The following is a 27,379-nucleotide window of genomic DNA, read 5'->3' on the forward strand; positions in this document are numbered from 1 at the left end:
TGGGGGGGTTGGGCCATTTCTTTCGTCTGTTTCCTTGCGCTACCTCGCAAACGCAGGAGACAGCGACAAAGTATAAAAAAAAAAAAAAAAAAAAAAATATATAAGTATATAATATATATTCATTTATTTATTTATTTATTTATTTATTTTTCCTTTGTCGCTGTCTCAGGCGTTTAGTGAGGTAGCACAAGGAAACAGACGAAAGAAATGGCCCAACCTCCCCCCATACACATGTATATACATACGTCCACACACGCAAATATACATACCTACACAGCTTTCCATGGTTTACCCCAGACGCTTCACATGCCTTGATTAATCCACTGACAGCACGTCAACCCCGGTATACCACATCGCTCCAATTCACTCTATTTCTTGCCCTCCTTTCACCCTCCTGCATGTTCAGGCCCCGATCACACAAAATCTTTTCACTCCATCTTTCCACCTCCAATTTGGTCTCCCTCTTCTCCTGTTCCCTCCACCTCCGACACATATATCCTCTTGGTCAGTCTTCCTCACTCATTCTCTCCATGTGCCCAAACCACTTCAAAACACCCTCTTCTGCTCTCTCAACCACGCTCTTTTATTTCCACACATCTCTCTTACCCTTATGTTACTCACTCAATCAAACCACCTCACACCACACATTGTCCTCAAACATCTCATTTCCAGCACATCCATCCTCCTGCGCACAACTCTATCCATAGCCCACGCCTCGCAACCATACAACATTGTTGGAACCACTATTCCTTCAAACATACCCATTTTTGCTTTCCGAGATAATGTTCTCGACTTCCACACATTTTTCAAGGCCCCCAGAATTTTCGCCCCCTCCCCCACCCTATGATCCACTTCCGCTTCCATGGTTCCATCCGCTGCCAGATCCACTCCCAGATATCTAAAACACTTCACTTCCTCCAGTTTTTCTCCATTCAAACTCACCTCCCAATTGACTTGACCCTCAACCATACTGTACCTAATACCTTGCTCTTATTCACATTTACTCTTAACTTTCTTCTTCCACACACTTTACCAAACTCAGTCACCAGCTTCTGCAGTTTCTCACATGAATCAGCCACCAGCGCTGTATCATCAGCGAACAACAACTGACTCACTTCCAAGCTCTCTCATCCACAACAGACTTCATACTTGCCCCTCTTTCCAAAACTCTTGCATTCACCTCCCTAACAACCCCATCCATAAACAAATTAAAAAACCATGGAGACATCACACACCCCTGCCGCAAACCTACATTCACTGAGAACCAATCACTTTCCTCTCTTCCTACCTGTACACATGCCTTACATCCTCGATAAAAACTTTTCACTGCTTCTAACAACTTTCCTCCCACACCATATATTCTTAATACCTTCCACAGAGCATCTCTATCAGCTCTATCATATGCCTTCTCCAGATCTATAAATGCTACATACAAATCCATTTGCTTTTCTAAGTATTTCTCACATACATTCTTCAAAGCAAACACCTGATCCACACATCCTCTACCACTTCTGAAACCACACTGCTCTTCCCCAATCTGATGCTCTGTACATGACTTCACCCTCTCAATCAATACCCTCCCACATAATTTACCAGGAATACTCAAAAAACTTATACCTCTGTAATTTCAGCACTCACTCTTATCCCCTTTGCCTTTGTACAATGGCATTATGCACGCATTCCGCCAATCCTCAGGCACCTCACCATGAGTCATACGTACATTAAATAACCTTACCAACCAGTCAACAATACAGTCACCCCCTTTTTTAATAAATTCCAAAGCAATACCATCCAAACCTGCTGCCTTGCCGGCTTTCATCTTCCGCAAAGCTTTCACTACCTCTTCTCTGTTTACCAAATCATTTTCCCTAACCCTCTCACTTTGCACACCACCTCGACCAAAACACCCTATATCTGCCACTCTATCATCAAACACATTCAACAAACCTTCAAAATACTCACTCCATCTCCTTCTCACATCACCACTACTTGTTATCACCTCCCCATTTGCGCCCTTCACTGAAGTTCCCATTTGCTCCCTTGTCTTACGCACTTTATTTACCTCCTTCCAGAACATCTTTTTATTCTCCCTAAAATTTAATGATACTCTCTCACCCCAACTCTCATTTGCCCTTTTTTTCACCTCTTGCACCTTTCTCTTGACCTCCTGTCTCTTTCTTTTATACATCTCCCACTCACTTGCATTTTTTCCCTGCAAAAATCGTCCAAATGCCTCTCTCTTCTCTTTCACTAATACTCTTACTTCTTCATCCCACCACTCACTACCCTTTCTAATCAACCCACCTCCTACTCTTCTCATGCCACAAGCATCTTTTGCGCAATCCATCACTGATTCCCTAAATACATCCCATTCCTCCCCCACTCCCCTTACTTCCATTGTTCTCACCTTTTTCCATTCTGTACTCAGTCTCTCCTGGTACTTCCTCACACAGGTCTCCTTCCCAAGCTCACTTACTCTCACCACCCTCTTCACCCCAACATTCACTCTTCTTTTCTGAAAACCCATACAAATCTTCACCTTAGCCTCCACAAGATAATGATCAGACATCCCTCCAGTTGCACCTCTCAGCACATTAACATCCAAAAGTCTCTCTTTCGCACGCCTGTCAATTAACACGTAATCCAATAACGCTCTCTGGCCATCTCTCCTACTTACATAAGTATACTTATGTATATCTCGCTTTTTAAACCAGGTATTCCCAATCATATATATATATATATATATATTTTTTTTTATACTTTGCCGCTGTCTCCCGCATTTGCGAGGTAGCGCAAGGAAACAGACGAAAGAAATGGCCCAACCCCCCCCATACACATGTATATACATACGTCCACACACGCAAATATACATACCTACACAGCTTTCCATGGTTTACCCCAGACGCTTCACATGCCTTGATTCAATCCACTGACAGCACGTCAACCCCGGTATACCACATCGCTCCAATTCACCCTATTCCTTGCCCTTCTTTCACCCTCCTGCATGTTTTTCACTCCATCTTTCCACCTCCAATTTGGTCTCCCTCTTCTCCTTGCTCCCTCCACCTCCGACACATATATCCTCTTGGTCAATCTTTCCTCACTCATCCTCTCCATGTGCCCAAACCACTTCAAAACACCCTCTTCTGCTCTCTCAACCACGCTCTTTTTATTTCCACACATCTCTCTTACCCTTACGTTACTCACTCGATCAAACCACCTCACACCACACATTGTCCTCAAACATCTCATTTCCAGCATATCCATCCTCCTGCGCACAACTCTATCCATAGCCCACGCCTCGCAACCATACAACATTGTTGGAACCACTATTCCTTCAAACATACCCATTTTTGCTTTCCGAGATAATGTTCTCGACTTCCACACATTCTTCAAGGCTCCCAGAATTTTCGCCCCCTCCCCCACCCTATGATCCACTTCCGCTTCCATGGTTCCATCCGCTGCCAGATCCACTCCCAGATATCTAAAACACTTCACTTCCTCCAGTTTTTCTCCATTCAGACTCACCTCCCAATTGACTTGACCCTCAACCCTACTGTACCTAATAACCTTGCTCTTATTCACATTTACTCTTAACTTTCTTCTTCCACACACTTTACCAAACTCAGTCACCAGCTTCTGCAGTTTCACACATGAATTAGCCACCAGCGCTGTATCATCAGCGAACAACAACTGACTCACTTCCCAAGCTCTCTCATCCCCAACAGACTTCATACTTGCCCCTCTTTCCAAAACTCTTGCATTTACCTCCCTAACAACCCCATCCATAAACAAATTAAACAACCATGGAGACATCACACACCCCTGCCGCAAACCTACATTCACTGAGAACCAATCACTTTCCTCTCTTCCTACACGTACACATGCCTTACATCCTCGATAAAAACTTTATATATATATATATATATATATATATATATATATATATATATATATATATATATATTTATATTTTTTTTTTTTTTTTTTTTTTATACTTTGTCGCTGTCTCCCGCGTTTGCGAGGTAGCGCAAGGAAACAGACGAAAGAAATGGCCCAACCCCCCCCCCATACACATGTACATACGTCCACACACGCAAATATACATACCTACACAGCTTTCCATGGTTTACCCCAGACGCTTCACATGCCTTGATTCAATCCACTGACAGCACGTCAACCCCTGTATACCACATCGCTCCAATTCACTCTATTCCTTGCCCTCCTTTCACCCTCCTGCATGTTCAGGCCCCGATCACACAAAATCTTTTTCACTCCATCTTTCCACCTCCAATTTGGTCTCCCTCTTCTCCTCGTTCCCTCCACCTCCGACACATATATCCTCTTGGTCAATCTTTCCTCACTCATTCTCTCCATGTGCCCAAACCATTTCAAAACACCCTCTTCTGCTCTCTCAACCACGCTCTTTTTATTTCCACACATCTCTCTTACCCTTACGTTACTCACTCGCTCAAACCACCTCACACCACACATTGTCCTCAAACATCTCATTTCCAGCACATCCATCCTCCTGCGCACATCTCTATCCATAGCCCACGCCTCGCAACCATACAACATTGTTGGAACCACTATTCCTTCAAACATACCCATTTTTGCTTTCCGAGATAATGTTCTCGACTTCCACACATTTTTCAAGGCTCCCAAAATTTTCGCCCCCTCCCCCACCCTATGATCCACTTCCGCTTCCATGGTTCCATCCGCTGACAGATCCACTCCCAGATATCTAAAACACTTCACTTCCTCCAGTTTTTCTCCATTCAAACTCACCTCCCAATTGACTTGACCCTCACCCCTACTGTACCTAATAACCTTGCTCTTATTCACATTTACTCTTAACTTTCTTCTTCCACACACTTTACCAAACTCAGTCACCAGCTTCTGCAGTTTCTCACATGAATCAGCCACCAGCGCTGTATCATCAGCGAACAACAACTGACTCACTTCCCAAGCTCTCTCATCCCCAACAGACTTCATACTTGCCCCTCTTTCCAGGACTCTTGCATTTACCTCCCTAACAACCCCATCCATAAACAAATTAAACAACCATGGAGACATCACACACCCCTGCCGCAAACCTACATTCACTGAGAACCAATCACTTTCCTCTCTTCCGACACGTACACATGCCTTACATCCTCGATAAAAACTTTTCACTGCTTCTAACAACTTGCCTCCCACACCATATATTCTTAATACCTTCCACAGAGCATCTCTATCAACTCTATCATATGCCTTCTCCAGATCCATAAATGCTACATACAAATCCATTTGCTTTTCTAAGTATTTCTCACATACATTCTTCAAAGCAAACACCTGATCCACACATCCTCTACCACTTCTGAAACCGCACTGCTCTTCCCCAATCTGATGCTCTGTACATGCCTTCACCCTCTCAATCAATACCCTCCCATATAATTTACCAGGAATACTCAACAAACTTATACCTCTGTAATTTGAGCACTCACTCTTATCCCCTTTGCCTTTGTACAATGGCACTATGCACGCATTCCGCCAATCCTCAGGCACCTCACCATGAGTCATACATACATTAAATAACCTTACCAAACAGTCAACAATACAGTCACCCCCCTTTTTAATAAATTCCACTGCAATACCATCCAAACCTGCTGCCTTGCCGGCTTTCATCTTCCGCAAAGCTTTTACTACCTCTTCTCTGTTTACCAAATCATTTTCCCTAACCCTCTCACTTTGCACACCACCTCGACCAAAACACCCTATATCTGCCACTCTGTCATCAGACACATTCAACAAACCTTCAAAATACTCATTCCATCTCCTTCTCACATCACCGCTACTTGTTATCACCTCCCCATTTACGCCCTTCACTGAAGTTCCCATTTGCTCCCTTGTCTTACGCACCCTATTTACCTCCTTCCAGAACATCTTTTTATTCTCCCTAAAATTTACTGATAGTCTCTCACCCCAACTCTCATTTGCCCTTTTTTTCACCTCTTGCACCTTTCTCTTGACCTCCTGTCTCTTTCTTTATACTTCTCCCACTCAATTGCATTTTTTACCTGCAAAAATCGTCCAAATGCCTCTCTCTTCTCTTTCACTAATACTCTTACTTCTTCATCCCACCACTCACTACCCTTTCTAAACAGCCCACCTCCCACTCTTCTCATGCCACAAGCATCTTTTGCGCAATCCATCACTGATTCCCTAAATACATCCCATTCCTCCCCCACTCCCCTTACTTCCATTGTTCTCACCTTTTTCCATTCTGTACACAGTCTCTCCTGGTACTTCCCCACACAGGTCTCCTTCCCAAGCTCACTCACTCTCACCACCTTCTTCACCCCAACATTCACTCCTCTTTTCTGAAAACCCATACTAATCTTCACCTTAGCCTCCACAAGATAATGATCAGACATCCCTCCAGTTGCACCTCTCAGCACATTAACATCCAAAAGTCTCTCTTTCGCACGCCTGTCAATTAACACGTAATCCAATAACGCTCTCTGGCCATCTCTCCTACTTACTTATTTTTATTTTATTTTTTATTTTGCTTTGTTGCTGTCTCCCGCGTTTGCGAGGTAGCATATATATATATATATATATATATATATATATATATATATATATATATATATATATATCATAGATTTAAGATAAATGAATATATATGATAGAGTGTAAGAAAGTAAACTTAAGATTGATATGGGTAAAACTGAAAGTGGATGAAGAGAAATGGGTGATTATTGGTGCATATGCACCTGGGCATGAGAAGGAGGATCATGAGAGGCAAGTGTTTTGGGAGCAGCTGAGCGAGTGTGTTAGTAGTTTTGATGCACGAGACTGGGTTATAGTGATGGGTGATTTGAATGCAAAGGTGAGTAATATGGCAGTTGAGGAAATAGTTGGTGTACATGGGGTGTTCAGTGTTGTAAGTGGAAATGGTGAAGAGCTTGAAGATTTATGTGCTGAAAAAGGACTGGTGATAGGAAATACCTGGTTTAAAAAGAGAGATATACATAAGTATACGTATGTAAGTAGAAGAGATGGCCAGAGAGTGTTATTGGATTACGTGTTAATTGATAGGCCCATGAAAGAGAGACTTTTGGATGTTAATGTGCTGAGAGGTGCAACTGGAGGGATGTATGATCATTATCTTGTGAAGACGAAGGTGAAGATTTGTAGAGATTTTCAGAAAAGAAGAGATAATGTTGGGGTGAAAAGAGTGGTGAGAGTAATTGAGCTTGGGAAGGAGACTTGTGTGAGGAAGTACAGAATGGAAAAAGGTGAGAACAAAGGACATAAGGGGAGTGGGGGAGGAATGGGATGTATTTAGGGAAGCATTGATGGCTTGCGCAAAAGATGCTTGTGGCATGAGAAGCATGGGAGATGGGCAGATTAGAAAGGGTAGTGAGTGGTGGGATGAAGAAGTAAGATTATTAGTGAAAGAGAAGAGAGAGGCATTTGGATGATTTTTGCAGGGAAATAATGCAAAATGAGTGGGTTCTCCTCGTTCCCTCCACCTCCGACACACATATCCTCTTGGTCAATCTTTCCTCACTCATTCTCTCCATGTGCCCAGACCATTTCAAAACACCCTCTTCTGCTCTCTCAACCACGCTCTTTTTATTTCCACACATCTCTCTTACCCTTACATTACTTACTCGATCAAACCACCTCACACCACATATTGTCCTCAAACATTTCTTTTCCAGCACATCCGCATTCTTCAAAGCAAACACCTGATCCACACATCCTCTACCACTTCTGAAACCACACTGCTCTTCCCCAATCTGATGCTCTGTACATGCCTTCACCCTCTCAATCAATACCCTCCCATATTATTTACTAGGAATACTCAACAAACTTATACCTCTGTAATTTGAGCACTCACTCTTATCCCCTTTGCCTTTGTACAATGGCACTATGCAAGCATTCCGCCAATCCTCAGGCACCTCACCATGAATCATACATACATTAAATAACCTTACCAACCATTCAACAATACAGTCACCCCCTTTTTTAATAAATTCCACTGCAATACCATCCAAACCTGCTGCCTTGCCGGCTTTCATCTTCCGCAAATCTTTTAATACCTCTTCTCTGTTTACTAAATCATTTTCCCTAACCCTCTCACTTTGCACACCACCTCGACCAAAACATCCTACATCTGCCACTCTATCATCAAACACATTCAACAAACCTTCAAAATACTCACTCCATCTCCTTCTCACATCACCACTACTTATCACCTCCCCATTAGCCCCCTTCACTGAAGTTCCAATTTGCTCCCTTGTCTTACGCACTTCATTTACCTCCTTCCAGAACATCTTTTTATCCTCCCTAAAATTTAATGATACTCTTTCACCCCAACTCTCATTTGCCCTCTTTTTCACTTCTTGCACCTTTCTCTTGACCTCCTGTCTCTTTCTTCTATACATCTCCCATTCATCTGCATTTTTTCCCTGCAAAAATCGTCCAAATGCCTCTCTTCTCTTTCACTAATAATCTTACTTCTTCATCCCACCACTCGCTACCCTTTCTAATCAACCCACCTCCCATGCCACAAGCGTCTTTTGCGCAAGGCATCACTGCTTCCCTAAATACATCCCATTCCTCCCCCACTCCCCTTACCTCCTTTGTTCTCACCTTTTTCCATTCATTACTCAGTCTCTCCTGGTACTTCCTCACACAAGTCTCCTTCCCAAGCTCACTTACTCTCACCACCCTCTTCGCCCCAACATTTTCTCTTCTTTTCTGAAAACCCTCTCAGCACATTAACATCCAAAAGTCTCTCTTTCGCGCGCCTGTCAATTAACACGTAATCCAATAACGCTCTCTGGCCATCTCTCCTACTTACATACGTATACTTATGTATATCTCGCTTTTTACACCAGGTATTCCCAATCACCAGTCCTTTTTCAGCACATAAATCTACAAGCTCTTCACCATTTCCATTTACAACACTGAACACCCCATGTATACCAATTATTCCCTCAACTGCCACATTACTCACCTTTGCATTCAAATCGCCCATCACTATAACCCGGTCTTGTGCATCAAAACCACTAATACACTCATTCAGCTGCTCCCAAAACACTTGCCTCTCATGATCTTTCTTCTCATGCCTAGGTGCATATGCACCAATAATCACCCATCTCTCTCCATCAACTTTCAGTTTTACCCATATTAATTTAGAATTTACTTTCTTACATTCTCTCACATACTCCCAACACTCTTATTTCAGGAGTAGTGCTACTCCTTCCCTTGCTCTTGTCCTCTCACTAACCCCTGACTTTACTCCCAAGACATTCCCAAACCACTCTTCTCCTTTACCCTTGAGCTTCGTTTCACTCGGAGCCAAAACATGCAGGTTCCATTCTTCAAACATACTACCTATCTCTCCTTTTTTCACATCTTAGTTACATCCACACACATTTAGACACCCCAACCTGAGCCTACCAGGAGGATGAGCACTCCCCGCGTGACTCCTTCTTCTGTTTCCCATTTTAGAAAGTTGAAATACAAGGAGGGGAGGATTTCTGGCCCCCCGCTCCCGTCCCCTCTAGTTGCCTTCTACGACACGTGAGGAATGTGTGGGAAGTATTCTTTCTCCCCTATCCCCAGGGATAATATATATATATATATATATATATATATATATATATATATATATATATATATATATATATATATATTTCTTTCTTTTTCTTTCAAACTATTCGCCATTTCCCGCATTAGCGAGGTAGCGTTAAGAACAGAGGACTGGGCCTTTGAGGGAATACCCTCACCTGGCGCAATTCTCTGTTCCCTCTTTTGGAAAATTAAAAAAAAAAACGAGAGGGGAGGATTTCCAGCCCCCCGCTCCCTCCCCTTTTAGTCGCCTTCTACGACATGCAGGGAGTACGTGGGAAGTATTCTTTCTCCCCTATCCCCAGGGATAATATATATATATATATATATATATATATATATATATATATATATATATATATCCCTGGGGATAGGGGAGAAAGAATACTTCCCATGTATTCCCTGCATGTTGTAGAAGGCGACTAAAAGGGGAGGGAGCGGGTGGCTGGAAATCTTCCCCTCTCGTTTTTTTTTTTAATTTTCCAAAAGAAGGAACAGAGAAGGGGGCCAGGTGAGGATATTCCCTCAAAGGCCCAGTCCTCTGTTCCTAACGCTACCTTGCTAATGCAGGAAATGGCGAATAGTTTGAAAGAAAAAGAAATATATATATATAAATATATATATATATATATATATATATATATATTTTTTTCATTCTATCCGCCATTTCCCGCGACAGCGAGGTAGCGTTAAGAACAGAGGACTGGGCCTTTGAGGAAATATCCTCACCTGGCCCTCTTCTCTGTTCCTTCTTTTGGAAAATTAAAAAAAAGAAAAAAAAAAACCGAGAGGGGAGGATTTCCAGCCCCCCGCTCCCTTCCCTTTTAGTCGCCTTCTACGACACGCAGGGAATACGTGGGAAGTATTCTTTCTCCCCTATCCTCAGGGAAAATATATATATATATATATATATATATATATATATATATATATATATATATATATATATATATTTTTTTTTTTTTTTCATACTATTCGCTATTTCCCGCGATAGCGAGGTAGCGTTAAGAACAGAGGACTGGGCCTTTGAGGGAATATCCTCACCTGGACCTCTTCCCTGTTCCTTCTTTTGGAAAAAAAAAAAAAAAAAAAAAAAAAAATATACATATATATATATATATATATATATATATATATATATATATTGGTTCTCAGTGAATGTAGGTTTGCGGCAGGGGTGTGTGATGTCTCCATGGTTGTTTAATTTGTTTATGGATGGGGTTGTTAGGGAGGTAAATGCAAGAGTTTTGGAAAGAGGGGCAAGTATGAAGTCTGTTGGGGATGAGAGAGCTTGGGAAGTGAGTCAGTTGTTGTTCGCTGATGATACAGCGCTGGTGGCTGATTCATGTGAGAAACTGCAGAAGCTGGTGACTGAGTTTGGAAAAGTGTGTGGAAGAAGAAAGTTAAGAGTAAATGTGAATAAGAGCAAGGTTATTAGGTACAGTAGGGTTGAGGGTCAAGTCAATTGGGAGGTGAGTTTGAATGGAGAAAAACTGGAGGAAGTGAAGTGTTTTAGATATCTGGGAGTGGATCTGTCAGCGGATGGAACCATGGAAGCGGAAGTGGATCATAGGGTGGGGGAGGGGGCGAAAATCCTGGGGCCTTGAAGAATGTGTGGAAGTCGAGAACATTATCTCGGAAAGCAAAAATGGGTATGTTTGAAGGAATAGTGGTTCCAACAATGTTGTATGGTTGCGAGGCGTGGGCTATGGATAGAGTTGTGCGCAGGAGGATGGATGTGCTGGAAATGAGATGTTTGAGGACAATGTGTGGTGTGAGGTGGTTTGATCGAGTGAGTAACGTAAGGGTAAGAGAGATGTGTGGAAATAAAAAGAGCGTGGTTGAGAGAGCAGAAGAGGGTGTTTTGAAGTGGTTTGGGCACATGGAGAGGATGAGTGAGGAAAGATTGACCAAGAGGATATATGTGTCGGAGGTGGAGGGAACAAGGAGAAGAGGGAGACCAAATTGGAGGTGGAAAGATGGAGTGAAAAAGATTTTGTGTGATCGGGGCCTGAACATGCAGGAGGGTGAAAGGAGGGCAAGGAATAGAGTGAATTGGAGCGATGTGGTATACCGGGGTTGACGTGCTGTCAGTGGATTGAAGCAGGGCATGTGAAGCGTCTGGGGTAAACCATGGAAAGCTGTGTAGGTATGTATATTTGCGTGTGTGGACGTATGTATATACATGTGTATGGGGTGGGGGGGCCATTTCTTTCGTACAGAATGGAAAAAGGTGAGAACAATGGAAGTAAGGGGAGTGGGGGAGGAATGGGATGTATTTAGGGAATCAGTGATGGATTGCGCAAAAGATGCTTGTGGCATGAGAAGAGTGGGAGGTGGGTTGATTAGAAAGGGTAGTGAGTGGTGGGATGAAGAAGTAAGAGTATTAGTGAAAGAGAAGAGAGAGGCATTTGGACGATTTTTGCAGGGAAAAAATGCAATTGAGTGGGAGATGTATAAAAGAAAGAGACAGGAGGTCAAGAGAAAGGTGCAAGAGGTGAAAAAAAGGGCAAATGAGAGTTGGGGTGAGAGAGTATCATTAAATTTAAGGGAGAATAAAAAGATGTTCTGGAAGGAGGTAAATAAAGTGCGTAAGACAAGGGAGCAAATGGGAACTTCGGTGAAGGGCGCAAGTGGGGAGGTGAAAACAAGTAGTGGTGATGTGAGAAGGAGATGGAGTGAGTATTTTGAAGGTTTGTTGAATGTGTTTGATGATAGAGTGGCAGATATAGGGTGTTTGATGATAGAGTGGCAGATATAGGGTGTTTTGGTCGAGGTGGTGTGCAAAGTAAGAGGGTTAGGGAAAATGATTTGGTAAACAGAGAAGAGGTAGTGAAAGCTTTGCGGAAGATGAAAGCCGGCAAGGCAGCAGGTTTGGATGGTATTGCAGTGGAATTTATTAAAAAAGGGGGTGACTGTATTGTTGACTGGTTGGTAAGGTTATTTAATGTATGTATGACTCATGGTGAGGTGCCTGAGGATTGGCGGAATGCGTGCATAGTGCCATTGTACAAAGGCAAAGGGGATAAGAGTGAGTGCTCAAATTACAGAGGTATAAGTTTGTTGAGTATTCCTGGTAAATTATATGGGAGGGTATTGATTGAGAGGGTGAAGGCATGTACAGAGCATCAGATTGGGGAAGAGCAGTGTGGTTTCAGAAGTGGTAGAGGATGTGTGGATCAGGTGTTTGCTTTGAAGAATGTATGTGAGAAATACTTAGAAAAGCAAATGGATTTGTATGTAGCATTTATGGATCTGGAGAAGGCATATGATAGAGTTGATAGAGATGCTCCTCATTCCTACTTAACTTAATAATATTGCTCTTATTCACATTTACTCTCAAATTTCTCCTTTCCAAAACTTTTTCAATCTCATTCACAACTTCTGCAGTTCCTCACTTGAATTAGCCACCAGTGCTGTATTACTGGCAAACAATAGTTGACTCACTTCCCAAGCCCTTTCATCCCCAACAGACTGCATACTTCCCCCTCTCTCCAAAACTCTTGCATTTACCCACCGAACGCCACATCCAGAAACAAATCAAACAACCACAGTGATATCACACACCCCAGCTACAGACCGACCTTCACTGGGACCAATCACTCTCCTCTCTTCCTACTTGTACACAAACCTTACAACCTTGATATAAACTTATTACTGCTTCTAGCAGCTCATCTCCCACACCATATATTCTTGAGCCCTTCCACAAAGCATCTCTATCAACCTTGTCATATGCCTTCTCCACATGCATAAACGCGACATACAAATAAATCTGTTTTTGTATTTCTCACAAACATTCTTATAAGGAAACACCTGATCCACACATTCTCTACTACTTCTGAAACCACACTGCTCCTCCCCAGCCTGAATCTCTGTACACACCTTCATCTTCTCAATCAATACCTTCACATACAATTTTCCAGGTATACTCATCAAACTTATACCTCTGTAGTTTGAGCACTCACCTTTATCCCCTATGCCTTTGTACAATGGCTCTATACATGCATTCTGCCAATCCTCAGGCACTTCAAGATCCATTCATGCATCAAAAATCCTTACCAACCAATCAACAACAAAGTGACCCCCTTTCTTGATAAATTCAACTGCAATACCCTCCATCTTGCCAGATTTCATCTTCTGCAAGGCTTTCACCATCTCTTATCTCTTCACAAAACCAATTTCCCTGACTCTCACTTGACACACAATTCCAATCAAAACACCCTACATTGCCACTCTATCATCGAAGACCTTTAACAATCCTTTAAATACTCATTCCATCACTGCCTGCTTTCACTTCCCCCCTAATCCCCTTCACTGATTTTCCTATTTATTCTCTTGTCTTTCATGCATTATCTATCTCCTTCTAAAACATCTTTTTATTCTCCCTAAGGGTCAATGATACTCTCTCATCCTAACTCTCATTTGCCCTCCTTTTCAGCCCTTGCAACTTCCTCTCGACCTACTGCTGCATTCTCTAATACATCTCCAAGTCACATGCACTCCTTCCTTGTAAGTACCATCCAAATGCCTCTCCTTTCTCTTTCACAAACAATTTTCCTTATTCATCCTACCACTCACTTCCCTTTCTAATTTGTCCACCTTCCACCTCTCGCATATCACTTGCATCTCTTGCACATGCCATCACTGCCTCCCTAAATACATACCATTCCTCACCCACTACCCTCACTTTATTTGCTCTCACCTTTTCCCATTCTACACTCAATTTTCCCCAGCATTTCTTCACACAAGTCTCCTTTTCCAGCTCACTAACTCTGATCACTCTCTTCTCCCCTACATTCTCTCCTCTTTTTTTCAAAAGCTCTACAAATCTTCACCTTCACAACATATTGATTAGATATATTTTTGTGTGTGGTATAAAAATATAAATTGTGCGTCTTATTCCAAATAGTTCTTTAGATACTGTGAAACAATAAATTAAGTTTCAGGGCCAAAGGAGTTTTTTCGTCATGAGAAAGGTTAAATCTTTTATAGGTGGCATAAATACTGCCATCACCAAAGGTGCAATTTCCTTTGGTTTACAAGCCAAATTTAGTTAAAAACTTTATCTTTCTGTAAGTGGTATAAAATCAGACACAAGTAATTTGTCTTACCCAATGTTTTTAGCTTCTGGGAAACAAATGTTTGAATGTTATGGCCAAGGTAATTTTTCATCCAGTTATGAGCATGGTTAAGTTCCTGGATAAACCATTCTTTTTAGTGGCATGACTCTGGCAAAATCCAATCTAGAATTATAGGTCTTATAACATTCATTCTCTTAATTCCAAGTAAAAAAGTACAACATTTTGTTTTCAAGTTGTGATAAAGGTCTAGGGGAAGATCAAATCATGACTCCTGACAGATGACAGCCCCATGGATAGTCAACTATGATGTGTGATCCTCAAGTGTCTGCTACAGTGTGCAAATTACACAAGAAACATATAACACTGTGCACTACACACACAAACTGAAGGCTCTAGCTGAAAAGTGGAAGGCACTAAAATTTGAAAGATGCATAAGGCAGTATGTCATCTGATTTAAATCACTAATTTTGGCAAGAAAGATGAAACATCAGATATGGAAGATAGAAAAAAAAATAGTTATTAAAAGGTTACTGGAGCTACAGATATGCCAGATGCAATTTTGGTCATGAAATATAGTGGTTACATTGAAGTAAAGGGGTGACCAGTTATGGTTACATTCGACTTGGAGTCACCTAGGCAGGAGGTACCTAGGAAAGCTAAGAAACTTAAAAACAAGGAGAACAACAGTGGGGTATTCATTATATGTGATAAAGAAAGAAAAGCATAGAATGTGGCAGAGTCATAAGAAAACCTGGAGATGCCAAATGAAGCAAGTGGACAGAGCAGCCCCATCAGCACATCACAAACATGAGAGTTAGAAGATAATGTCAGACAAATCAGACAAAATAATGTATATAAACGTTGATGTATCAATAGTTAGGGGTATAGAGCTCAAATTAAAGGAGTGTTCAAGGGAAAATGCACCTGATACTGACAGAATCATAGTAACAAAGCTTACTGAAGAGATAAGATCTCACCCATTTGCCGACAGAGGTACACAATTGTAATGAGAAAAAGACAAGACAAAAAAGGAAGAGGATTAGACCTCTTAAAAACTGATCTAAAGTTTCAATAAATTGTGGAAGATGTTCCACCGAGACATTACACTGTCTGGAAATGTCCTGGACCCAAAGTCCAGGTTACTGCAATAGCAAAAGCTAAAAAAGGGAATGTACTGTTGTTGAGAGCAAAGTAATGAGAATGTGAGGTTTAAGGATGCATGCCCCAAACTGATGTGGGCAATAATGAAAGTGAATTATGAGGGTTAAAGAAGAGAGAAGTGTTCTGGGAGATGAGTGAGCATGTCAGCAGTTTTGATGCTGGGGATCGAGTATTAGTGATGGGTGTTCAAATGAGAGAGCACGAGATACTTGGTTTGAAAATAATGGTGAATAGCTTATGCAGCTAAGTGCTGAATAAGGACTGGGGATAGAGAATAAACTGTTTGATAAGACAGATATACATTAGGAAACATGGATGAGTAAGAAACATGGAATGCAATCATTACTTGACTAATGCACTAACTGAAAGGCTCTTGAATGATAATGTGTTGAGATGGGCAGCTAGTGCGGTCTGATCATCATCTAATGGAGGTAAGGATGAAGGCTTAGGAAAAGATGAAATGATATGGGTGGGAAGAGGGTTGTGAGAGTAAGTCAGCTTAGAAAAGATGCTTGTGAGAAGAGATACCATTAGAGATTTGGTGAAGAATGGCAAAAGGTGAGAACAGATGAAGCTAGAGCAGTGGGTGAGGAAGGGTGTGTGCTTATATTTGCAAGAAAAGCATGTGGAGCGTGGTAGGTGGGAGATACACTGGCGGCAAAGGTAGAAAGAGACAGGATGAGAAAGTTAACTTGCAAAATATCTGCAGGGAACAAATGCAAGAAACTGGGATATGTACAGGAGAAAGTAGCAACAGGAGGTTAAGCAGAAGGTTCCAAGGCTGAAAAAGGGGACAAATGAGAGTTGGGGTTAGCAAGTATCAGCTAACTTTAGGGTGATTTAAATAAATGTTTTGGCAGGAGATTAATATAGAAAAACATGAGAACAAATGGAAACATCAGTGAAGGGGGCAAATGTGGAAGTGATAACAGGCAGAAAGCTGTGAAGAGATGAAGGGAGCAACTTGAAGGGTTCTCTAATGTGTTTGATGACACAGTCAAAGATACGAGATGTTTGGATGTGAGGCTACGTGAAGTGAGAGTCATGGGAAGTGGTTTGAAGAGAGAAAAGATACTGAAAGCCTTTCATATGATGAAGTGTGGCAAAGCAGCCTGAGTGAATGGAACTGCAGTTGAAAATCTCAAGAAAGGGAGTGATTGTGTTGTTGATTTATTAGTTTGGATTTTCAAAGCATGTAAGGATCATGGCAAGCTGCCTAAGGATTGGCAGAATGCCAGAAAACTGTTATTGTATAAAGGCAAGGGAGATAAAAGTTAAAAATGTTCAAATTAAATAATTACAAGTTTGTTGAGCATAACTGAAAAGTTGTATAGGAAAGTGGTACAATGCTGAGTGCTGGATTAGGAAAGAAAACTAAAAAACAATATGGAGAAAACAAACCAAAAAGCATATTTGTCATTTAGTAAATGATTTCAAAATACAGGTGGGTTCCTAACATTCCCATTTGTAGAAATACATATCAAAATATTCTGCAGATTTTGCATACCAAATCTCATATGTAAATATTCATTACAGGTACAGAACTACTTATCAAGCACTCATGAGCCAACTACACAGTCTTCAACTTTCATCCATCATATAACCTTAATGGAGTATACCATCAACTTCAGTTATGAGGTTTGCATTTTTTGTATCTACTATCCAACACAGATCATTCCCACCATTGAAAAAAGTACTTTGCAAAAACAAAAACAAAAAAAATATCTTTAAGAGCCTTGAAATGTAAATAAGACCACTTTACTTTCTTATGTTTCCAGAATAATTAGTTATACAAATGGATCTTTTCTCAGACCCCTTTTAAATCCTACCGGGTAAAGAACCTTTCCTCAGTGAAGGCGACTCCAGTGGATGCCCATTAATGGAAACCGAGGTTCTTGGAACTCCAGAAACCACTGATGAGAATGAAGGAGCACTACCTCCTGGAATAATGGAAGGGGAACCTAAATTCAACGGCGAGGGAGAGCTGAGCATAAGAGGACAAATGAGCTCAGTTGGGTCTAACCCCTCTGGTCCCTTCTCACACTCTGGGATGATTAGCTTGTTTGGATAGCTGTTGCATAGCTCCCCTCCAGCATTAGGCACAACCTGGAAAAACAAACTACATTGTAATTTCAATATGGACTTTTTTTCCAACCACATTCAAGCTTATGGCAAGTTTAGAGCTACATATGAAATAAACTATACAAACAAAAGGATTAGCACTGAAGGAAATTATGCAATTTTTTTTTTTTTTTTGCTTTCTTTAAGTATCTTAAATATACCTTATGAAGGTTTGTGGTTCTTCTACCCCTACTGGGCCTCCAACCATATTACTGTGCTGCTGTCTGGTCAGTCAAGGTGTTGAGGCAACAGCATATCTATCACATCATGGGTGGTTCGGCATGATCTTTTAATATCTATTCAAGCCTTTTTTAAAAAACTTTCTCCACTAAACAGTCTGGAGTGTTTCCAATGGCTGTAGGAAATGTACTAATTTTGTTACACTATTTACACTATAGTTTCATTGTACTTGCTGCACCTTTTGATTTAACTGTAGTAATACTCTCGTGCACTTTCCATGCCTGTCATGACAAATGGAAACAATTTTCAAGTGCAGATTGGAAAGCAAGTCCTCCTAAATTTTCAAAAGTGCAAAGCACAATAAATCTTGTCAACCTGTGCTCCACAGAGTACAGCCTCCATGCTTTCAATCCTTGCCAAACACAGATTTTTAAGTCAATCTGAGCTATAAAAGATGTTTGTACAGCTTTTGAGAGAAAGCAGCAGGATGTGAAGAGAAAGGTGCAAGGGTTGAAATAGAGGGCAAATAAGAGTTGGGGTGAGAGAGTATCATTAAATTTTAGAAAAAATAAAAAGATGTTTTGGCAGGAAGTAGTTAACGTGCATAAAACAAGAGAACAAGTGGGAACATCCGTGAAGGGGGCAAGTGGAGAGATAATAACAGATAGTGATGAAGTGAAAAGATGGAGTGAGTATTTTGAAGGTCTGTTGAATGTGTTTGATGATAAGAGTGGTAGATTTAAGGTGTTTTGGTCCAAGTGGTGCATGAAGTTAGAGGGTCAGGGAGAATGGTTTGGTAAAGAGAGAAGAGATAGTGAAAGCTTTCCAGAAGATGAAATCTGGCAAGGTCTCAGATTTGGATGGTATTGCAGTGGAATTTAAAAAAGGGGTGACTGTGTTGTTGATTGGTTGGTAAGGATATTCATTATATGTATGGACCACAGTGAAGTCCCTGAGGATTGGCGGAATGCAAGCATACTGCCACTATACAAAAGCAAAGGGGATTAAGGTGAATGTTGAAACTACAGAGGAGCAAGACTGTTGAGTATTCCTGGGAAATTAAATGGGAGGGTATACACTGAGAGGGTGAAGGCATGTACAGAGCATCAGAATGAGGAAGCAGTGTGGTTTCAGAAGTGGTAGAGGATGTATGGATCAGGAGTTTGCTTCGAAAAATGCTATGTGAGAAATACTTAGAAAAACAGATGGATGTGTATGTAGCACTTATGGATCTGGAGAAGACATATGATAGGGTTGATAGAGATGCTTTGTGGAAGGTTTTGCGAGTATGTGTCTGGGAGGTAAGTTGCTGGAAGCAGTGAGAAGTTTTTACCAAGGATGTAAGGCATGTGTACAAGTCGGAAGAGAGAAGAATAATTGGTTCCCAGTGAATGTCGGTTTGCGGCATGGGTGAGTGATGTCCCCATGGTTGTATAATTTGTTTATGGATGGGGTGGTTAGGGAGGTACAGGTACACCAATGAAATACCGGCAACTGATGGTTCAACACCTTTAGTCCAGACAAAGTTACATGAGGGAACTTGAAATTACCACAGCCACCAGACTAGTTTACTGGGCAGTCACAGATCGCATTGTGTGTAGGGCACGCTTATTTACATTCTTTACACTACACTCGTTGGTGGTGATACCGCAATTGTGTGAGAATCTTAGCTTATGCCAAATTCAACCCCTAGCTATGGCTTCTATGACATATGAGAGTGTTAGTTGTGGTGTCAAACATAAACACCAATCCATATTGATCCAAGATAAAGTAGAGCTGTTGAAAAAATGGACCGTGGTGTTTCAGCGCGTATGCTGTGTGACATCTACAGTACTGGTTCATCAACTGTTTATGATTCCAAGAAGCAAATGACTATTAGAAAAAATATGAAAGACGGTAAGAGTACTGAGCACGATTGAGTGATGATGGAATGGTTTCGATGGCATCAGAGCGATGGAGTGGATAGATAATGGATTAAGCTATGCTGTTCCATAAAGAACTTAAATTACAACATGAGCGTGACTATAGTGAAGAATGGCTTCGAAGATTCAAGAAGCGTCATGGAATTTCCATGAATAAAGTGTGCAGAGAAAAGCAGTCTGCAAACCACAAAGGAGCCGCTGAGTAAGTGGACGAATTTGCAAAACTCGTAGCTGATGTGCACCTCAGTCCTGAGCAGGTGTATAATGCACACAAAACTGCATTATTCTCGCAATGCACACCTAGGAAAACACTAACGACAGAAGACGAAGAAGATCCCACAGGATTCAAACAGGGGCATATCTAGGGGAAATAACACCTATGGCAAGCACTGAAATTGTGCCCCTGCCCAAACATAAGACACCAATAATTTTAATTTCTATTACCTCTGCCAAGGAGATTATGTTTTTACCAGTGTTTGTTTGTTTGTCTGTGAGCAACTTTCAACAAGTTATGAAAAAAATTTATGAAACATTCAGGGAAAATCATAAATAACACAAGGACCAATTGATCAGATTTTGGGAGTGATCCGAATCATTGTCTGGACCCAGGATGCCATTACGGAAATATCAATTTTTGTGAATAACTATTGAACTAATAATGATATCAATGTAATTCCAATTCCAAATGCCAAAGATATATTTTCATGGTCAAGAAATCTAAATCTTTGCGGTCCAAATCATTGTCTGAATCCAGGATGTCATTATACCACTGGCACCGCTCTTCAAGTGGCGCCCAGGGCACCTGCCTTACCTGCCATACCCTAGATATGCAACTGGATTCAAATAATCTAAGGAGAAACTTACCATTTCAGGGTGCTCAAACATTCAATATTTGTTTAATCTAAATTTCTAGCAGCCCACGGTATACTTTAGACACATGGGAGATGTATAATTAGTGGGTTTGAGGCGTGTTCATGAATTATTATGACATGACCACGGTTGGTCTGGCAAGATGGTTGATCTGACAAGGCTTTAGAACCAAGAATGCCATAAAATCGTTGGTGTACCTGTAAAGACTACATACATACTTGCCCCTTTCTCAAACTCTTGCATTTACCTCCCTAACAATAACATCCATAAACGAAGAGTGAAAACTTTCCACGGTTTACTGCAGATGCTTCACATGCCCTGATTCAATCCACTGACAGTGCATGAACCCTGGTATACCACATCGTTCCAATCCACTATATTCCTTGCACACCTTGTACCCCATTCACCCTCCTGTATGTTCAGGCCCCGATCCCTCAAAATCGTTTTCACTCCATCTTTCCACCTCCAATTTGGTCTCCCACTTCTCCTCATTCCCTCCACCTCTGACACATATATCCTCTTTCTCAATCTTTTCTCACTCATTCTCTCCATGTGACCAAACCATTTCAAAACGCCCTCATCTGCTCTCTCAACCACACTCTTTTTATTACCACACATCTCTCTTACCCTTTCATTACTTACTTGATTAAACCACCTCACACCACATACTGTCCTCAAACATTTCATTTCCAACATATCCACCCTCCTCCACACAATCCTGTCTATAGCCCAAGCCTCACAACCATATAATATTTTTGAACCACTATTCCTTCAAACCTACCTATTTCTGCTCTCCCAGATAATGTTCTCGCCTTCCACATATTCTTCAACGCTCCCAGAACCTTTGCCCCCTCCCCCACTCTGTGACTCACTTCCGCTTCCATGGTTCCATCCGCTGCCTAATCCACTCCCAGATATCTAAAACACTTCACTTTCTCTCCATTCAAACTTATCTCCCAATCTACTTGTTCCTCAACCCTACTGAACCCAATAACCTTGCTATTATTCACATCTACTCTCAGCTTTCTTCTTTCACACACTTTTCCAAACTCAATCATCAACTTCTGCAGTTTCTCACTCAAATCAGCCACCGTCGCTGTATCATCAGCGAACAACTACTGACTTACTTCCCAAGTCCTCTCATCCACAACAGACTGCATACTTGCCCCTATCTCCAAAACTCTTGCAATCACCTCCCTAACAACCCCATCCATAAACAAATCAAAACGTCCATAGAGACATCATGCACCCCTGCCACTTACCGACATTCACTGGGAACCAATCACTTTCCTCTCTTCCTACTCGTATACATGTCTTACATCCTTGATAAAAACTTTTCACTGCTTCTAGCAGCTTACCTCCCACACCATATATTCTTAATACCTTCCACAGAGCATCTCTATCAACTCTATCATACGCCTTCTCCAGATCCATAAATGCTACATACAAGTCCATCTGTTTTTCTAGGTATTTCTAACATACATCCTTCAAAGCAAACACCTGATCCACACATCCTCTACCACTTCTGAAACCACACTGCTCTTCCCCAATCAGATACTCTGTACATTCCTTTACCCTCTCAATCAATACCCTCCCATATAATTTACCAGGAATACTCAACAAACTTATACCTCTGTAGTTTGAACACTCACCTTAATCCCCTTTGCCTTTGTACAATGGCACTATGCATGTATTCTGCCAATCCTCAGGCACTTCACCATGAACCATACATACAATGAATACCCTTACCAACCACTCAACAGCATAGTTGCCCTCTTTTTAATAAATTCCACTGCAATACCATCCAAACCCGCTGCATTGCCAGTTTTCATCTTCCGCAAAACTTTTACTACCTCTTCTCTGTTTACCAAATCATTCTCCCTGACCCTCTCACTTTGCACATCACCTCGACCAAAACACCCTATATCTGTCACTCTATCAACAAACACGTTCAACAATCCTTCAAAATGCTCACTCCCATCTCCTCACTTCACCACTACTTGCCATTAACTCCCCATCAGCCACCAGCGCTGTATCATCAGCGAACAACAATTGACTCACTTCCCAAGCTTTCTCATCTACAACAGACTGCATACTTGCCCCTCCTTCCAAAACTCTTGAATTCACCTCCCTAACAACCCCATCCATAAACATTTTAAACAACCATGGAGACATCACGTACCCCTGCCGCAAACCAACATTCACTGAGAACCAATCACTTTCCTCTCAGACTTATACCTCTGTAATTTGAGCACTCACTTTTATCCCCTTTGCCTTTGTACAATGGCACTATGCAAGCATTCCGCCAATCCTCAGGCACCTTACCATGAGTCATACATACATTAAACAACCTTACCAACCAGTCAACAATACAGTCAACCCCTTTTTTAATAACTTCTACTGCAATACCATCCAAACCCTCTGCCTTGCCTGCTTTCATCTTCCGCAAAGCTTTTACTACTTCTTCTCTGATGAGAAGCTGGTGACTGAGTTTGACTGAGTGTGTGAAAGAAGAAAACAGAGTAAATGTGAATAAGAGCAAGGTTATTAGGTACAGTAGGGTTGAGGGACAAGTTAATTGGGAGGTAAGTTGGAATGGAGAAAAATTGGAGGAAATGAAGTGTTTTAGATACCTGGGAGTGGATTTGGCAGTGGATGGAACCATGGAAGCAGATGCGAATCATAGGGTAGGGGAGGGGGCAAAAGTTATGGGAGCGTTAAAAAATGTGTAGAAGACGAGAACGTTATCTTGGAAAGCAAAAATGGGTATGTTTGAAGGAATAGGGGTTCCTACAATGTTATATGGTTGCGAGGCGTGGGCTAAAGATAGAATGGTGCGGAGGAGGGTGTATGTGCTGGAAATGAGATGTTTGAGGACAATATGTGGTGAGATGGTTTGATTGAGTAAGGAATGAAAAGATAAGAGAGACGTGTGGTGGTAAAAAGAGTGTGGTTGAGAGAGCAGAAGAAGGTGTTTTGAAATGGTTTGGTCACATGGAGAGAATGCGTGAGGAAAGATTGACAAAGAGGATATATGTGTCAGAGTTGGAGGGAACAAAGAGAAGTGGGAGACCAAATTGGAGGTAGAAAGCTGGAGTGAAAAAGATTTTGAGTGATCATGGCCTTAACACGCAGGAGGGTGAAAGGCGTGCAAGGAATAGAGTGAATTGGAACAATGTGGTATACCAGGGTCGACGTGCTGTCAACGGATTGAACCAGGGAATGTGAAGCGTCTGGGGTAAACCATGGAAAGTTTTGTGGGGCCTGGATGTGGAAAGGGAGCTGTGGTTTCAGTGCATTATACATGACAGCTAGAGAATGAAAGTGAACGAATGTGGCCTTTGTTGTCTTTTCCTAGCACTACCTTGCACACATGCAGGGGGGAGTGGGCTGCCATTTCATGTGTGCGGGGTGGCAATGGGAATGAATAAGGGCAAACACTATGAATTATGTACATGTGTATACATGTATATGTCTGTGTGTGTATATATATATGTATACATTGTGATGTATAGGTATGTATATGTGCGTGTGTGGATGTGTATGTATATACATGAGTGTGTGGGTGGGTTGGGCCATTCTTTCGTCTGTTTCCTTGCGCTACCTCGCTAATGGGGGAGACAGTGACAAAGTATAATCAATAAAATATTTATTTTATTTTATTTTGCTTTGTCACTGTCTCCCGCGTTAGCGAGGTAGCGCAAGGAAACAGACAAAAGAAATGGCCCAACCCACCCACATACACATGTATATACGTACACGTCTACACACGCAAATATAAATACCTATACATCTTATTTTTTTTTTTTTTTACTTTGTCGCTGTCTCCCGCGTTTGCGAGGTAGCGCAAGGAAACAGACGAAAGAAATGGCCCAACCCCCCCCCATACACATGTATATACATACGTCCACACACGCAAATATACATACCTACCCAGCTTTCCATGGTTTACCCCAGACGCTTCACATGCCCTGCTTCAATCCACTGACAGCACGTCAACCCCGGTATACCACATCGCTCCAATTCACTCTATTCCTTGCCCTCCTTTCACCCTCCTGCATGTTCAGGCCCCGATCACACAAAATCTTTTTCACTCCATCTTTCCAACTCCACTTTGGTCTCCCTCTTCTCCTTGTTCCCTCCACCTCCGACACATATATCCTCTTGGTCAATCTTTCCTCACTCATTCTCTCCATGTGACCAAACCACTTCAAAACACCCTCTTCTGCTCTCTCAACCACGCTCTTTTTATTATCTCTCTTACCCTTACATTTCTTACTTGATCAAACCACCTCACACCACATATTGTCCTCAAACATCTCATTTCCAGCACATCCACCCTCCTGCGCACAACTCTATCCATAGCCCACGCCTCGCAACCATACAACATTGTTGGAACCACTATTCCTTCAAACATACCCATTTCTGCTTTCCAACATAACGTTCTCGACATCCACACATTCTTCAAGGCTCCCAGAATTTTTGCCCCCTCCCCCACCCTATGATTCACTTCCGCTTCCTTGGTTCCATTCGCTGCCAAATCCACTCCCAGATATCTAAAACACTTCACTTCCTTCAGTCTTTCTCCATTCAAACTTACCTCCCAATTGACTTGACCCTCAACCCTATTGTACCTATTAACCTTGCTCTTATTCACATTTACACTCAACTTTCTTCTTTCACACACTTTACCAAACTCGGTCACCAGCTTCTGCAATTTCTCGTATGAATCAGCCACCAGCGCTGTATCATCAGCGAACAACAACTGACTCACTTCCCAAGCTCTCTCATCCACAACAGACTGCATAGTTACCCCTCTTTCCAAAACTCTTGCATTTACCTCCCTAACAACCCCATCCATAAACAAATTAAACAACCATGGAGACATCACACACACATGCCGCAAACCTACATTCATTGAGAACCAATCACTTTCCTCTCTTCCTACACGAACACATGCCTTACATCCTCAATAAAAACTTTTCACCGCTTCTAACAACTTACCTCCCACACCATATATTCTTAATACCTTCCACAGAGCATCTCTATCAACTCTATCATGTGCCTTCTCCAGATCCATAAATGCTACATACAAACCCATTTGCTTTTCTAAGTATTTCTCACATACATTCATCAAAGCAAACACCTGAGCCACACATCCTCTACCACTTCTGAAACCACACTGCTCTTCCCCAATCTGATGTTCTGTACATGCCTTCACCCTCTCAATCAATACCCTCCAATAAAATTTCCCAGGAATACTCAACAACCTTATACCTCTGTAATTTGAACAATCACCTTTGTCCCCTTTGCCTTTGTACAATGGCACTATGCAAGCATTCCGCCAATCCTCAGGCACCTCACCATGAATCATACATACATTAAATAACCTTACCAACCAGTCAACAATACAGTCACCCCCTTTTTTAATAAATTCCACTGCAATACCATCCAAACCCGCTGCCTTGCCGGCTTTAATCTTCCGCAAAGCTGTTACTACCTCTTCTCTGCTTACCAATCATTTTCCCTAACCCTCTCACTTTGCACACCACCTCGACCAAAACACCCTATATCTGCCACTCTATCATCAAACACATTCAACAAACCTTACTCACTCTACCTCCTCCTCACATCACCACTACTTGTTATCACCTCCCCATTAGCCCCTTCACTGAAGTTCCCATTTGTTCCCTTGTCTTACGCACTTTATTTACCTCCTTCCAAAACATCTTTTTATTCTCCCTAAAATTTAATGATACTCTCTCACCCCAACTCTCATTTGCTCTCTTTTTCACCTCTTGCACCTTTCTCTTGATCTCCTGCCTCTTTCTTTTATACATCTCCCACTCATTTGCATTTTTTCCCTGCAAAAATCGTCCAACTGCCTCTCTCTTCTCTTTCACTTCAATAATCTTACTTCATCCCACCACTCACTACCCTTTCTAATCTGTCCACTTCCCACGCTTCTCATGCCACATGCATCTTTTGCGCAAGCCATCACTGCTTCCCTAAATGCATCCCATTTCTCCCCCACTCCCCTTACCTCCTTTGTTCTCACCTTTTTCCATTCTGTACTCAGTCTCTCCTGGTACTTCCTCACACAAGTCTCCTTCCTAAGCTCACTTACTCTCACCACTCTCTTCACCCAAACATTCTCTCTTCTTTTCTGAAAACCTCTACAAATCTTCACCTTCGCCTCCACAAGATAATGATCAGACATCCCTCCAGTTGCACCTCTCAGCACATTAACACCCAAAGTCTCTCTTTTGCGCGCCTGTCAATTAACATGTAATCCAATAACGCTCTCTGGCCATATCTCCTACTTACATACGTATACTTATGTATATCTCTTTTTAACCCAGGTATTCCCAATCACCAGTCCTTTTTCAGCACATAAATCTACAAGCTCTTCAC

The 27,379-nt window shown here is 41.7% G+C and overlaps 1 protein-coding gene across 1 annotated transcript in view; it reads right to left on the bottom strand.

Moving 5' to 3' along the window:
• EDTP (Egg-derived tyrosine phosphatase) overlaps window positions 1-27,379 on the bottom strand; it is a 326,043-nt gene that overhangs the window by 283,656 nt on the left and 15,008 nt on the right. Inside the window, exon 3 of the mRNA XM_071663269.1 lies at window positions 17,702-17,978. Within this exon, the coding sequence (XP_071519370.1) occupies window positions 17,702-17,978 (277 nt within the window). The remainder of the gene's footprint in view (window positions 1-17,701; window positions 17,979-27,379) is intronic.

This window comes from Panulirus ornatus, chromosome 7 (genome assembly GCF_036320965.1).
Source record: "Panulirus ornatus isolate Po-2019 chromosome 7, ASM3632096v1, whole genome shotgun sequence".
Lineage (NCBI taxonomy): Eukaryota > Metazoa > Arthropoda > Malacostraca > Decapoda > Palinuridae > Panulirus > Panulirus ornatus.